Genomic DNA, 14,557 nt, shown 5'->3' on the forward strand with positions numbered 1-14,557 from the left:
ACTTGGGGCTTTTCCTTCCTACTGCCAGGAGCGCCCCCAGGAGGGCTGTGCTCCAGGGCTAACATTTATTCTTACAGAAAATGACAAGGGAAATCCAATCACTTGTCTGCACTTGAAGTCTGGAGGTTCCAGCCTCGGCCATTTGACCCCTGCCCACGGGCCTCCTCCCCGAGTAGAGCGCAGGCCCCTCAGAGGCCAGAGCCCTCGGTGAAATGGCTCCAGCAGCCTCTCCCCGCCCTTGTTCTGAGAGGAGGTGAGCTCAGGGTGGAGGGCGAGGGCTGGGGCTGGGGCTGGAAAGCCAGGGTCCAGGTGCCCCCGCTGCAGCCACCGTGGCCTTGTGGAGGAGGCATAGGTCAGAGGGAGCCTGCTGAGGACGGTGGGGTGTGGCGCACCCGCTGATGTCCTACAAGTGGCAGCCATTACTGTTGTGATCATCAGCCACCCGCGGACGGAAGTCATTTTTAAAGGCTCATAGTGAGAATTAAGAACCGCAAATATGTGGCTTGTGAGTGTCCCCAGTGCTGGCTGTTGGTCACAGCACCATCGATGGCAAAGCCCCGGGCGGGCCGGGTTGGCTGACTTTGGTGAGCCTGGTGGAGGATGTTCTTGTCCACTCCATTTTTACGTCAAATGAGTACATTACTCGTGAGCACTGCTCGAAGGGTCCTCTGGGGTTGTTTACAAAGGTCATGCTTTGGGGAACCTTGTAATATTCTCCGGTATCGAGGGCAAGCATGAAGACAAGACACCCGGTTGTTCCAGCCTCCTGTTCTGCTAGTGGCTTGTCAGAGCTGCTGAGGGCGGAATGCTAAGCATGGAGTTACCACGTGACCCAGCGATTCAGAGACTCTCGTATCTGTATCCCTCTGCTCACAGCAGCATTATGGTGGCCGAGAGAAATAGCCCAAGAGCCTTTCACTGACTGCTTGAACAAGGTGGGGCTGTCCACACTATAAAATGTCATGCAGCCTCAAAAAGAAAGGAAACTGACACCTGCTACTATGTACATGAACCTTGAGGGGGTGTGGACTGTGGAATAGTCACGAAAAGACAAATGCTAAGCTATGGACAGGGCTCTTTGATAGAGTGGTGGCCCAGCATGCATGACCCCCTGGCTTTGGTCCCCAGCTCCAGGGTAGGGGAAGAGGGGTGCAGTAGTCCTCTGTGGTGGCGCACTGGCCTGGCATGTGCAAGACCTTGGTCTTGATCGCCAGCCCTTCAAAAAAAGGTCCCTAGAGAAGTAAAATTCCAAGAGACGGACAGAAATGGTAGCCAGGGGCTAGGGAAGGAGGAGTGGGGACTTAATGTTCAATGGGGACAGAGGGCAGAGTTTCACTCTGGGAAGATGAAAAAGATCTGCAGATGGATGTTATACTCGTGGTTTGTACAACACCGAACAGCACACTAGAATGGTGAATATTATGTCTACCTTACCACAGTACAGAAAGAAATATTCAGAACCAAGGACTAATGGTCTACTTCCATTCCCTGGAATGGATGTTAAAATCTGTCACGTGTTCATCCCTTATTTTCCGTGCTCAGCTGGGAGGAGGGATCTAGTGGAGGAGACTCAAGTAGCTTAAACACAAAAAGCTCAGCTCTCGTCTTCACGGTGCAGTGGCCAAAACACTGAGGCAGGAGAATCGCGAGTTCCAGGCCAACCTCAGCAACTTCACAAGGCTCTGTCTCAAAAAATAAAAATGACTAGGGATGGAGCTCAGAGGTAAAGAGAGTGCTCCTGGGCTCAGTCCCCAGGATCTGTGGTCCCCAGGATCTCCAGAAGGAGAGACATGATGTTTCCCGTCCCCTGCAGATTATTTTTTAAAAAATATTTATTTATGTATTTTTAGTTATTGGTGGACACAACATCTATGTTTGTATGTGGTGCTGAGGATCGAACCCGGGCCGCACGCATGCCAGACGAGCGCGCTACTGCTTGAGCCACATCCCCAGCCCCAGATTTTTTATTAGATGTATGCTTAATACTTTATAAACTCAATACTTAAATCTAGCACAACTGTATAGTACTTTAGTGGTTGACTTGCAGTTTCTGAAGTTGGCCAGGGTAGGAGGGTGACTTTAAAAGAAAACCCAGATTTCTGTTTTTTCTTCAGTGCTAAATAAATACTGTATCAGAGGAAAAAGTCCACAGAATAATTTGGAGATGGTTGCTGCCTCCCTTGGTCCTGGACTTGGGGGCGTGGGAATGGTGGTGGGGGCACAATCCAGACGGCACAGGAAGGGGCGCCTGCTCGTCCCTGGCTACACACACATATGATGCAGACATGTGGGAGCTCAGGGGATCCAGCCCACAGCCTAGACAGTCACAAATGAAGCTAAATTAAAGGGGTGGGGACTAGGAGGACTTGAGGTGACCATAGACTTAGTGTCACATGATTGCAGAAGTGCAGTCCTCAGGACTACTGACCTTGGAGTGGTCCTGATGCTGAAGCTTTGTTGGCCTTAGTTGGATAGTGGAGCCTGATTCTGGTTCTGAGATTTGCTGCCCTGGTTGAAGGAATCGATCCGATCCTGTGGGGTCTGGCTCCAGGTACTGCCCTCAAAGGTGGATGCGCCACTGCAGAGCGAGTGGACAAGGGGTCTGGTGTTAAAATAATTTGAAGCAATTCTTGTTTGGGGGCAGGGAATTCTGGGTGTGGCAAAGCTGATGGGTAGAAGAGGTTTTCTGGTAGCTGTAAGAATGGAATTCACTGACTTTCCGAAGGGCAGAGCTGGGCCACAGAGTAACGTTGCAAGGCGCGTGTCATCCGCATGAAGCAGTGGCGTGGACGCTGTGGGTAGTGGGGCGAATTGCCAAGGAAGGACATAAGTGGCTGTTCCTGGCAGTACCTGAGAAGCTGTGTGGCCCTCCTCCAGAATGGCTGTCGTTCTGTGTCCCTGTTTCTGTCCCACAACCATTGTGCCATGAAGCATCCAATTTCTTCAGTTTCATACTATTTTGCAGGAGTTGGCTGCAGTATGTGGCGTAAAAACTCAAGAGTGGGCCTTGGGGAGGGTCTAAGGGAGTTACAGCAGGTGGCGGGTACCATCAGGGAGGAGGGTTTGGGTCACCAGGTGTCCTCGGGTTCCCGGGTCCTGGAGCCCATGCTGCTCTGGCTGACTGGCGTCAGGAGCTTGGTCTTTCTCAGATTTCTTGGTCCCTAGGAATCTGTTTGCTTTTTGGTTGACTCATGCTTCATACAGCTGGGTGCCAGGCGCCGTTCTAGACTGACGGATGGGAACCGCGAGTAGCTCCTTGCGTGGAGTTGCTTTTCCTGTTGCTTCTGAGGGACTGTGTGCTTGCTCCCAGGCGTGGGTTGGTGGGTGGCTCCGCCCTGTACCTTGCCGAGGTGGGTGCCTGAAGCACTGGGTCCCACTTCCAGCATGAGGAAGGTGGGGGCTGCCAGGAACCCTAGAGGTGGGTCGAGGGTGTGGGCAGGGTAGACCCCGGGAGGCCAGCGAGGACGGTCTGAGTAGTCCTGTTCCCCTTCTCTAGTCCTCGCCCCAGCTGCCCAAGTCATCCCTAAGGGGCAGCAAAGCAAAACAGCACCACGTTGACGCCTCTGTGACTGTGCAGATAGGTGACCGTCTGAGGTTTCCATCAACTTCATCACAAATTGCAGCTTAGTTCCAGAAGGAGAGACATGATGTTTCCCGTTCCCTTGTGGAGCAAGGACCTTGCACAACGCCAAAAACACGATGGCGGTTATATTAGGAAAAAAAACTCATTGAGAGAGTACATAATGACAAAAACTACTACAAATTTAATAGCAGAAGGGATTTTATATTTTCTTAGTCTCAGCAGCATCTTCATTTGGAAACTCTTGTCCCCGTGTGGCACATGTGATCTGTGGAGTCTGTAAACAAGGCCTGGCCTGTGTGTGGATCCCACCCTGTTTGGATGGTGTCTCTGTGGGTCCCAGGCCCACGGGTGGCAACCCTCTGCTTTTGAGGGTGGGCAAGACCTGTTACCAGTCATGGGCTCAGGGCTGCCCTGTTATCAAACTGTAGATCCCCAGTCTCGTCCCGGGCAGGCAGTTCTAGTCAAAGAAAACTGGTACCTGATTAGCGAAGAGTGGAGCCTCCAGCCACGGGGCTTGCAGCCTGGGCGGTCTATAGGAGCTGGGCCCTGCTGTGGCTCCCAAGGTGAAGGGCCTAGAAAGCCCATCCGTTTCCCCAAGCAAATCAGATCGCTCAGTACTGGCGTTCAGGTGGGAGACTGGCAGGGGTTGGCCTCACCTGAGACCCAGAGGTGCGCAGCCATCGAGCCTGTCCTGGAAGCTGCCTGCCGCACCCCTGAAAATGACGTTCACGATAAAGATTTTATCACCGAAGTGTTCACAGAGGTTTCTAGCTAAAGTCATTTTTATGTTGGTTTTATCTCTTTAGGCTTCCACTTGAGCTTCCTGGCATGGTGGCTCCATTAGCCAGGTGTCCTGAGTATCCCCGATCCCTCACACAGGGCTGCAGAGCGTGGCACTCAAGGGGTTAGCCTTTGGATCTCTGCACAGGCGCCATGAGAGGACATCAGAGAATCCATGTGACGGCGCGTGGCAGGGGTGGGCAGTCATGCTTGTCCAGTGACTGCCCCCTTTGAGAGAATGTGGACTTGGACACCACTGGCCAGCGTCAAGTCAACAAGGACACGGGCTCTCCAGTGGTGGTGCCTTTCTCTGGCGCCTTGGCAGGGACCTGTCCTGGGAACCCTGCAGGTAGAGGTGGCAGCCCTGACCTGAGACCCTACTCTGCCCATTGTGTGACCCCAGGCAGATCCTCCATCTCTTGACTCTCCTTCCCTTGGCACCAAGTGTGGGGGTGATGGCACCTTGCAGGACTGGCATGGGTGCTCATGGGCCCTGGCCTCAGGGATGTCTGCCATTCCAGGGCCATCAACTCAGGGAAATGAAAAGATGGTGGCTTCCTTCATTCTAGTATAAGTGCAGAGCATTTGCTAAGCTTTTTTTTTTTTTTTTTAAAAAGGCTTTGGGTGGAAACCTGACCTGCTTCTCTTCCTATCTTCCTGATCCACCCCTGGGGCAGTGCCTCTCAGGCAGGTTGGGGTCTGTAGTCATTTCTTGGTATTTGTGAAATGTAGCTCAGAAGGACAGGTGCGCATGACCTGAGGGCCAGAGGACCATTGGGACCTGTTTTTCAAAGGTCCTAAGAAAGCTTTAAAAAAAAAAAAAATTTCTTGAGATTTAACTACAGATAAAGCAAGAAGAAACCCGAGTTTGCTAGGGTCACCAGGACCCCAAGATGCAGCTACAGGGCGCGGGCTGCTGTTCCTAGGCAGGGACAGCACTGAACACCGAGGCATCAGTGGCATCCATGTATGTAAACAGAAAAGGGACATAAAGTGTGGTGTGAGATTGGGACGGTGCACCTGCCAGGCCCCCCCCACCCCCCAACAGAGCTTGCAGGCCTGGGCGAGCTGCTCTTTGGAGGCAGTGGCAATGTGTGCGCTTAAGTTGATTCACTTTTTTCTTTTAAGTGTCACAGTAAGCTCACAATTAAACTTCCATAAAATTTTTAAAATTTAGGTTACAACGAATACATTACAGCTGGGTAAGAATATTTTCTGTTTTTTATTTTTAACTATTTCTTTGATACTCTAGTGCCTGGGCTGGTCCTGCATCCTGGGCGCGAGCCACCCTCCTACCTCCCAAGTCACTGGGATGACAGGCCTGCTGTTAGCTATCCTTTTTCTTTTTTTTTTGGAGTATTCTGACCAGTGATTAAAAAGTATGGTTTAATAACTCCATAAAGCAGCCACAGTCATCCACGATGGTCAAGTGTTCCGCACAGTGTGTATCATTTAATACAAGAGCAAAGGAATCTTCCATTATGACCCTCCGGACCACCGTCACACCCGGGAACCCTTGTTGACTGAAACATGGTTGTGTGCCCGAAACCTAGGGTTCTGCAGGGTTGGTTCCTTCTAGGGCTGCGAGGGAGGGTCTGTTCCTGGGCTGTTCTGGTGACCTGGGGCACAAGACCTTATCCAGATCCCCACCTCTCAGTAATAGGACACCAATTGTATTGGATTAGGTCCCTAGTGTCCTCCTCTTGATCATCTTTTACAGTTGTAGATGGACAGATGCCTTTATATTATTTGCTTATTTTTATATGGTGCTGGGGATGGAACCCAATGCCTCCCACATGCTAGGCAAGCGCTCTGCCACTGAGCTACAGCCCCAGCCCTGTTTTCATCTTCTTAAAGACCCTATTTCTAAATAAGCTCACACTAATAGATACTTAAAGTTAGGAAGTCAGTAACTTTGGGGGAAGACTGAACTCAACTCATAGCAGAAATTACAGGAAATTCAAAGAAGAATGTAGAATGGTCAGTAACTAAGATCTCTGTCTCCCTGGAAAGGTAAAATTTTTGGAGCCAGATACAAATCGGAATCCCTGCACTGGTCAGGTTACCTTTGACAAGTGGCTTAACCTCTGAAGCTCAATTTACTTATCTATAAAATGGGAACGAGCCTCACTTTGCAGTGTTATGGGGGAAGGTAATAGGTCTTGAGCTCATGACTGGGCATGCAGCACTGGGTAGACAACAGCTGTCCATCTGCACCAATAATGTACTCGACAGGGAAGCTCACTCTAGCACTGGGCTGTCTAAAGGCAGAGTTCTGGTGGGACATGTTTTTCGCCGGGGCTGCGGTAGAGTGGATGAGGCGTGTGCTGGTGACTCTCCAGGGTTGATGTGTGAAATCTGAGCGAGCAAAAAGAGATGTTGATCTGTGGGGAGTTGATGGGGAAGTCAGGAGGTGGGGACACTCTCACCAGCTTGGGTGGCACTCGCTCTGTTGTTTGGCTCCCTTGACTTTAAATGGAGGGAGGAGCATGGTTTCCTTCTGGATTATTAGGGGATGCAAAGCTGTGGATGGGCCAAGTCCCTGGCTGGGTCCCTGCAGAGGACAACAGGACGGAAGCAGGCAGCCTCAGGGTTAACAAGGCGTTTAGGGGACAAGTCTAAATGCCAGTATTTCCCAGCCTTTTCCTGCCTGTGACGTACCTCTTGCCCCTCCCCTGGAGGGTGTCTGCCCCACCTTTCACCACCCCTGTGCAAACATCTTCCTGACCCAGTCCCTGCCACTTCCCAACTAAAATCAGTGCAGAGCAGTGACAAAACCTGACCAGGATGTTGTGGGGACACGCCCAGGGGCCTCTGCACCTGGCTGGAAGGCTGTGACTTCTTTATTCAGGAGAGAAGGGGTGGCCCAAGGCATCCTTCCTCTTTGGGGAACTTGGACAAGCTGGCAACTTTTGGGAGAGCAAGAAACATTTCGCATTGTCTGTGCCCAGGACTTGAATGTTCCTTAAACTCCCAGAGAAAAGGCTTCTCAGCCAGGTGCAGCAGTAGCTTAAGGGGCTGAGGCCAAGGTCCTCAAGTTCAAGGCCAACTTAGCCAGACCCTGTCACAAAAATCCAAAAGGACTGGGGATGTGGCTCAGAGCACCCTGGATTCAACCCCCAGTACCCCACTTCCAGAAACTTAAAACATATGTTAACTGTGTAAACATCCCTGCACGCACTTGACCTTTCATTTGCTGAGGAAACTTTATAAGGTTAAGGAAGCCTTTGCTTTTTTGCCCTCAGGGGCGGGGATCCTGGTGGAGAGCTTGCCTCACACTCGCCAGACTTGGGTTCACCCCCAGCACCCACGAAAAAGAACTATCAGTGTTGAACTGTGTCCTTGAGGCTCCCAGAGGACAGATACAGGTAGTGAGGGAGAGGGCTCTGGCTGGGCCCGACCCGATGCCCAAGGCCCCCTACTTTGTCCACACCCACTGTGTGGTTTTGGCCCAGAGGCCCATGGTCGACCCCTGGTGTTGGGAAGGACCCCTCTGTCACCTCTAGGAAGATCAGTGTGTTGTGGGGAGCCTGGACAGGATGGCACAGAGGATCCCCAGGATATTTCTTCAAAAGCATGAATAAAAATGTCTTCTGCCCATATCCTCTTCTTGACCATAAGAATTCAGACCCAGGTTCTAGCCATCGTCCTCAGTGGGACTCAGCTGAGGCCTCAGGGAAGGTGGAGCCCCCCATCCTGAGGGTTTGTGCTCCGAGCAGCACACTTCCCGCTGGGGGCTTTCTTACCGTTTCACTTGGAATCTAGATTGCTTTTCCCCAGATGCTGTGGGCAGTTTGGTTTCTGAGCTCCAAGAGGGTAGGGGAGTGGGCGGTCCATCCCCCTACAATGGTCTAGGACGCAAGTATGAAAACTGCCCTCTCCTAAAACAGTTGGTCAGGAGATGCCCTCCCAGGGTGGTGGCCAGGGCACCCTAAGCCTCGGTGGCACCGATGAGGTCTCCGGGGTCGGGTTTCATTGCCCAACTTGGTCTTTAACCCTAGAGAACAGAGGCGACTTGCATCTCCTGGGCAGGATGCGTGTGGTTTGGGGCTGCCATCCTGTCCCGTCCAGAGAGCGCATGACTCTGGGACTTGGCGGGGTCTGGGTATGATTCACGGAGGGGGAGGGGGATGTGGAAAACAATGTCTGTCTTTAAGCTCCGGAACCAGGGAAATGAGCTGGAAATGTGAGTAATGTATAATTTTACTAAAATTATCTGCCAAGTCCTTGGACCTTTTCTTTCTGTGTGGGATCCGTGGTACCTTAGAGGACCGTTTTTGCTGGCAGGTGAGTGGGCCTCTTCTCCCCAACCTTGGGCACTGGAACGCAGGTGCCATTGTCCCAGCCTCGACTCTGTCCTGTTAGCTGGGTGACCTTGGGCAATGCTTTGCCCTCTGTAGGTGTCCCTTTCCTTGGTGATGTGGTTTTCACCCTCAGGGTAGGATGCCTGTGGCTGTGAGAGGGATGGAGGATGCCCTGTGGACTGGTGACCTTGACTTTGGAGGATGCGGAGATGCTGTCTGAGCTTGTCCCTGGAGGCCAGTCTTCATCCCTGGGCTTCCTCAGCCCTCCCCCACTGCCAGAGGGGTCCATTCTGAGCTGCAGCCCCTCTGGAGAGGAAGCCCCTAGAAGGCAGGGCTGGGCTTTACTTTCTGTAACTGCCACAAAATAGGAAGGAGTTCACAAGCTTCCTGACTGAGATGCATAATCCATCTGGGTGCTGTGGACGCCCTACCTTCCATTTCTTGCCAGGTCATCGGTACACAGTCTCACTTCCTCACAAAAGGTCAGGGTGTGTGTGCCATGCGCAGGCAGTAGGGGGAACCAACACAAGGAAGAGCTGGCTGGCGGTGGTAGCTGGGGGGCTTCTGTCTTGAAGGCACCATGGGGTTCAGGGACTCTGCTGCCATGTTGGTGATGCAGGGGTTATGGAGATGAAGGAAAAGGTGACACAAAAGCCCAAAGTGGCCGCATCTTCCTGGAGCCGTGGCAGGTGCGTGGTTGTGACTAGAGAGAACAAAGTCTGCAGGCAGAGCTGAGTAAAGAGCAGCTCCATTTCCCATGCTGAGCCCTAGGGCAGGGCTTGACGCAGTCTGACTCGCTTGATAGAATCGATTGCCGGGCGTATAACCCCAGTGGCTTGGGAGGCTGAGACAGAAGGATTGCGAGTTCAAAGCCAGCCTCAGTAATTTAGTGAGGCCCTCAGCAACTCAGCCCTGTCTCTAAATAAAATACAAAATGGGGATGTGGCTCAGTGGTCGAGTGACAGAGTTCAATCCTTGGGAGCGCCCCCCCACACACAAAAAATGACAGGTAAGACAGGAAATCTGATTAAAGTGGGTTGTCAGATAGTGGAGGTCATAAGGTCACCCTTGGAGGGAGAGGGGCACAGGGTCCATGGGATCGCTTCTTAGAACTGCAGGTTAATCTGTTATTTAGAAAAGACCTGCCCCTGTGTATACAGAGTCCCCTAGTTCACCGCATCACGCCCAGCCAGTCCTGGAGGTGGCCCCCACCGTCTCCTCAGGGTCTGCTGACACAAGCCTCTCCTAGATCCAGGTCCTCTGGAGGCCAAAGGATGAGACTCCCAGAATAGTCTGTATCTTAAAGAAAAGTCTCAGAAATCATCTTCCATATTTTTAAAACTTGCTTGTTATGGGAGCAAAAAAACCCAAGAACCTCTGTGGTGGCAGAAGATGGCAGGGGCTGTCACCCTTGGTAGACAACCCCCGCCGTGGCCCATGGAGCATGCCAAGTGCTACCCGTGCTCCAGGCCACGGTGAGCACTGCACTTGCCCCAGCTGATGGCTCCTGCTGGAGGCTTCCGCTCTCCACGCTGGGCTGGGCGAATGCAGATGCAGCCACTTCCTAGCCAGTGACCTGGGCCAGTCACTCAACTCTTCTGCTTTCTGTCAGGAGTGGGGTGGCTGTGGCACCTCCTGCCTAGGGCTGCTGGGAAGACGGCATGAGCAGATGCCTGAGGAGGTCCAGGACCCATAGCGAGCCCTGGGTCACTTTGGATCTCTGTCATCCTGTCTAAATGGCAGGTCCTTGGAGACCCACAGGCCAGCTGTCCACCTCTGCGCATGTGGAATTCACTGTGCAGATGAGCAGGGGAGTGGGTGGCTTCTGGCTATACCCTGCTAGTGCCTGGGATGCAGCCCAGGTCGCCAGCTCATCTGCCAGGTCTGTCACCAGCTCTCAGGTAAAAAAACAGAGTCCATAGGAAGTATATGGCTCACCTTCAGAGTCCCTTTGCCATTTGGAGAAAGGCCACGCCACGCCATCTGAGTCCTCGGTCTTCTTTTTCAGGAAGACGACCAATGGAGACTGCAGAAAAGACCCCCGGGAGCGGAGCCGCAGCCCCATCGAGCGCGCTGTGGCCCCCGCCGTGAGCCTGCATGGCAGCCACCTCTACACATCCATCCCCAGCCTCAGCATGGAGCAGCCCCTTGCCCTGACCAAGAATAGCGTGGACGCCACCAGGCCGGCGGGCCTCTCGCCTACCCTGACCCCCGTGGAGCGGCAGCAGGTACAGTGTGCCCGTGTCCCGGGCGTGTCGGCCAAAGCCCCAAGCAGAGGGCCCGCGGGGAGGCAGCGTCTTCGCCGTGTCACCCTCTGTCCTTCCTGCTGGGCCTCCTCTTAGGATGCATAGGCCCTGGAGAGGTGCTGATGTCCTTGAGTTTCCGTCTCTGGACGGTGGAGGCTGGTCTGGCTGAGGCATGTCTTGAGTTTCCTCGGCCCTCAGTGCCTTAGTTCTCCTGCGAAGCCGGCAGGGGCTCTGCTGGGGCTGGACTCCTGTGAAGTTGGTGGCCACTGGTTATTAGTGCACGCTGGTCAGAAGCCCATGGCTGGCATGAAAGGCTTGTGGGCAGAACGTGATAGAAGGAGGTGGTATAAGCACAGATGAGTCCGTGGTGGACTCACTAGCGGGGAGGGCAAGGTGCAGAGCCCTGAGGGGACGCTGTGTGACCTCTCTGTGCTATGCTCTGGGGATTTGGAAGTCAAATCCATGAGGAGGTGCCAGTCTACCTCGGGGCCAACCTCATCGTTGGCTGCATTCCTTCATATAAGACGAAGGTGTGGACGCCCGCCATGCTCAGGGCAGGTGCCAGCTGGTCAGGCAAGGCAGCTTTGTTTTCAGGGCACTCATGGTTTAACATGGAGGAGGAGGGCTGAACCCAACTACAGCAGTTCCACCTCCGGCGTACCACTGAATGGCCACTCGTTTGTTCCGGTAAGAATGTGAGGCCAGGTTGCCCTGAGTATGGCACGTGGGGGGCGGTGGCATCCATGAGGACCTGGCTCATTCTTGGGGACAGGGCATGTGACCTGCACAAGAAAGGATCAGCTTAAGCAGAAAAATTCACTTCTAGGAGGCCCGGAATTGAGTCCTCTGTCTGGCCACTGCAGCATCCCCTAGGGCAGAGTAGGGGGCAGGATTCAGCTCTCAAGTTCCCTCTCAGAGCTCCTGCTTTAGCCCTTGCTGGCCTGAGGAACATGGCTCCCTGAGCCTCATAGGGACAGGATGGGTCCTGGATAGGCCCTGCCTGTCTTGGTGTTTGCTTCAGTGGCTGCTCTTGGCCTTCTGCTTGGTTTTCGGCTACAGTTTGAGACTGGACAGTGTTTGGTCCGGACTTTACTCTGGTCTATCCCTGTGGCCTGCCCTGCACCTGGCTAGAGCATCGACCTACGGTGTCTTTGGAGTCCCCACCTGTGTTCCCAGGGATTCCTGACAGGAGAGAGATTGAGCCCATACCTCCTGGGGAGGGCAGATGACTTGGCTGCCACCAACCTGCACACTCACGTAGGGCGGTGCTGGTGGTGGTGAAGTCCCCCCCAGCCCTGCCCTCCCCACGGGCCACTGGTTAGCTCATCACATCGACCTGGGTACCTTCAGGGAGCACCTTCCTGGGCCACTGGGACCTGGATTGTATGCTCTAAACTCCTCATCTGCCCAGACTCTTAAGAGCTTGCTGCCAGGTAACACCGAGGCAAGTCCCTTGGTCCCTTTGCTTAGCAGCTCGAAGGCACCCAGCCATTCCTGGGAGTGTCAGTATGTTCCCCACCAGTGCTGGGTGGGCCGCCACCTGAAGTGTGTGTGTTGTGCTCTGGATGGGGAAACGCGATGGGAGCTCGGCCTGTGCCAGCCGCCCTCCTCTGCATGGTGGAAAAGGTGACTCACATCTCCAGGAAGTTGAACAGGAAAGTTCCCACGGAGGCGTGTCTGGGGAGGCTGTGGAAAGTGTCACTTATGTCATTATTTGTGATGGCAATTTGGAGGTTTAGAGGTGTTGAAGGAAGATATGGAGGTGACCCTGGGGCTGCAGCAAAGGAGCAGGGTCAGGAGGAGATGAGGCATTCACACACCAAGGGCCCGCACAGGCAGTGATAGGCAGCCACGGTTCCTGGACCAAGTCACAGGGGAAGGAGGATCGTAAGGCACTGCCACTCGTTTGCTGTGCACCTTCACTCCCCCCATCTGGAGGACAGGGTGTGGCCATTTGGTCTCCTGAGCACCCAGAACCTGGCATGAGGCTGCTCAACTGTGGAGCTGTGTCCAGATTGCACTTTGCTGGCGAGGAGATGGGGGCAAGCTGCAGTCGCCTTTCGGAGTGGAGTGGCTTAGTGTGTCCAAGAGCACAGAGTAGCTCTTGATGGCACTGACGTACAGACTGAACTGCAGTCCAGGCTTCCCCCCGTCCACTTTCAGCAGTGTTTCTGACACCTAAGTTGCGCAGGAACCAACTTGAACTGCATAAAGCATGGGGGTTGGGGGGGGTGGGGTGGATGGGGAGAGACCTGGGGTGTCTCTTAGGGGCCCGAGTCATGGGTGCAGCCGGCTCAGGAAGGAAGGGCGGCCCTGATCCTGGACAGTGGGCAGGGCCCTCCTCCCACCTCTGCTTTGGGCCTGTCCCATTTCCGGCCCACATGGCCAGCCCAGTGTGGCTTGTTCCCCTGCTGACGTGTTGAACTGTTCAGAGAATTCCAAATGTTTCTTTCACATGCTGCTGCCAGGCCAGAAGTTCCCCACCTGCGTTTTTCTTGCTAGACACAGGCACTTGCATGTGATCCCAACTCATCTTCTAACTCCAGACTTTCATCCAAATCCTATTGCTGTCCACTGCCTGTCACAGAAGTAAGGCAAGGCACGTGAGCCTTTGCTCTCTTTCTTTGGGGTCATAAGGCTCTCACGGGTGGTGCCCTTGTAGCCAGCTACCCTTTGGCTCTCTTGGTCCATCTTCCTCCATCTTGTCCTGGGCACTAAGAGCTGCCTTTTTCTGGCTGGAACCTGAAATTCAGGTTGGTTCACAGAATATTGTTGCCCCAAGCTTGGGGACAGATGCACTGTCTGATCCCTGCTGTGCAGCAAATGTGGCGGAGGGAAGGAGATGGATGCTGGTGTCCTGCTGGAGCTTGAGGGGCTCAGATGTGGTGGGGTCTCAAGCTGATCTCTGAAGAGGGTGGGAGCTGCGGAGGACTCCGCTGTATGACACCACTCATCCATCACACTGGCATGTCTCCCCCACTAGCAGCACCATGATTTGTGTGGTCTTCAGAGGAATCCGCTTGGGTATATAAACTAGAAGCTCCTGCAAACAACGGGGAGGTGATAGCTCCAAGAGACCCTGTACCAATAGGGCCAGGGTTTCTTCTGCCATCAGTGTCTGTTTCTGTTCAGATTTGAGGGAGGGGGCCAGTCCAGCTCTCAACACCTCTGTCCCATATTCCTCACTGATCCGTGACCAAGGGTCACTCAGAGAAAGGACAGTCTGGGAGGGGACCTCAGTCTCTCAGGGACTCAGTCCTGTAGCAGTTTGGAAGGGCTTGCAGCCTGGCCAACTGCAGAGCCCTGAGGGTGCTGCCGAGGTCCCTGTGGGGATGAGGTGGGACCCCCCCCCCCACTCTTCTAGTGCTGTCAGCTTGGAGGCCGTGGTAAGTAGCTGACCCCCACTTTCCTCCTCCAGAACCGGCCCTCGGTGATCACCTGCGCCTCTGCTGGTGCCCGCAACTGCAACCTCTCTCACTGCCCCATTGCGCACAGCGGCTGTCCTGCGTCTGGGCCCGCCAGCTACCGGAGGCCGCCCAGCGGTGAGTGTCCTGGAGGGGTTCCCCACTTCCTCATCCTGCCTGTGGTCTCTGAGAGTCACAGATCAAGTCTCGGGCCAAAACCCCTTGCCTTGAGCACATACA

At 54.0% G+C, this 14,557-nt stretch overlaps 1 protein-coding gene across 5 annotated transcripts in view; it reads left to right on the forward strand.

Moving 5' to 3' along the window:
• Nucleotides 1-14,557, forward strand: part of Vgll4 (vestigial like family member 4) — a 137,515-nt gene that overhangs the window by 120,006 nt on the left and 2,952 nt on the right. For all 5 annotated transcript variants that reach the window (XM_076841148.1, XM_076841147.1, XM_076841150.1 and 2 more), the window contains 2 exons: nt 10,676-10,895; nt 14,332-14,455. In XM_076841148.1, the coding sequence (XP_076697263.1) occupies nt 10,676-10,895; nt 14,332-14,455 (344 nt within the window). The remainder of the gene's footprint in view (nt 1-10,675; nt 10,896-14,331; nt 14,456-14,557) is intronic.

Source organism: Callospermophilus lateralis, chromosome 20 (assembly GCF_048772815.1).
Source record: "Callospermophilus lateralis isolate mCalLat2 chromosome 20, mCalLat2.hap1, whole genome shotgun sequence".
Taxonomy (NCBI): domain Eukaryota; kingdom Metazoa; phylum Chordata; class Mammalia; order Rodentia; family Sciuridae; genus Callospermophilus; species Callospermophilus lateralis.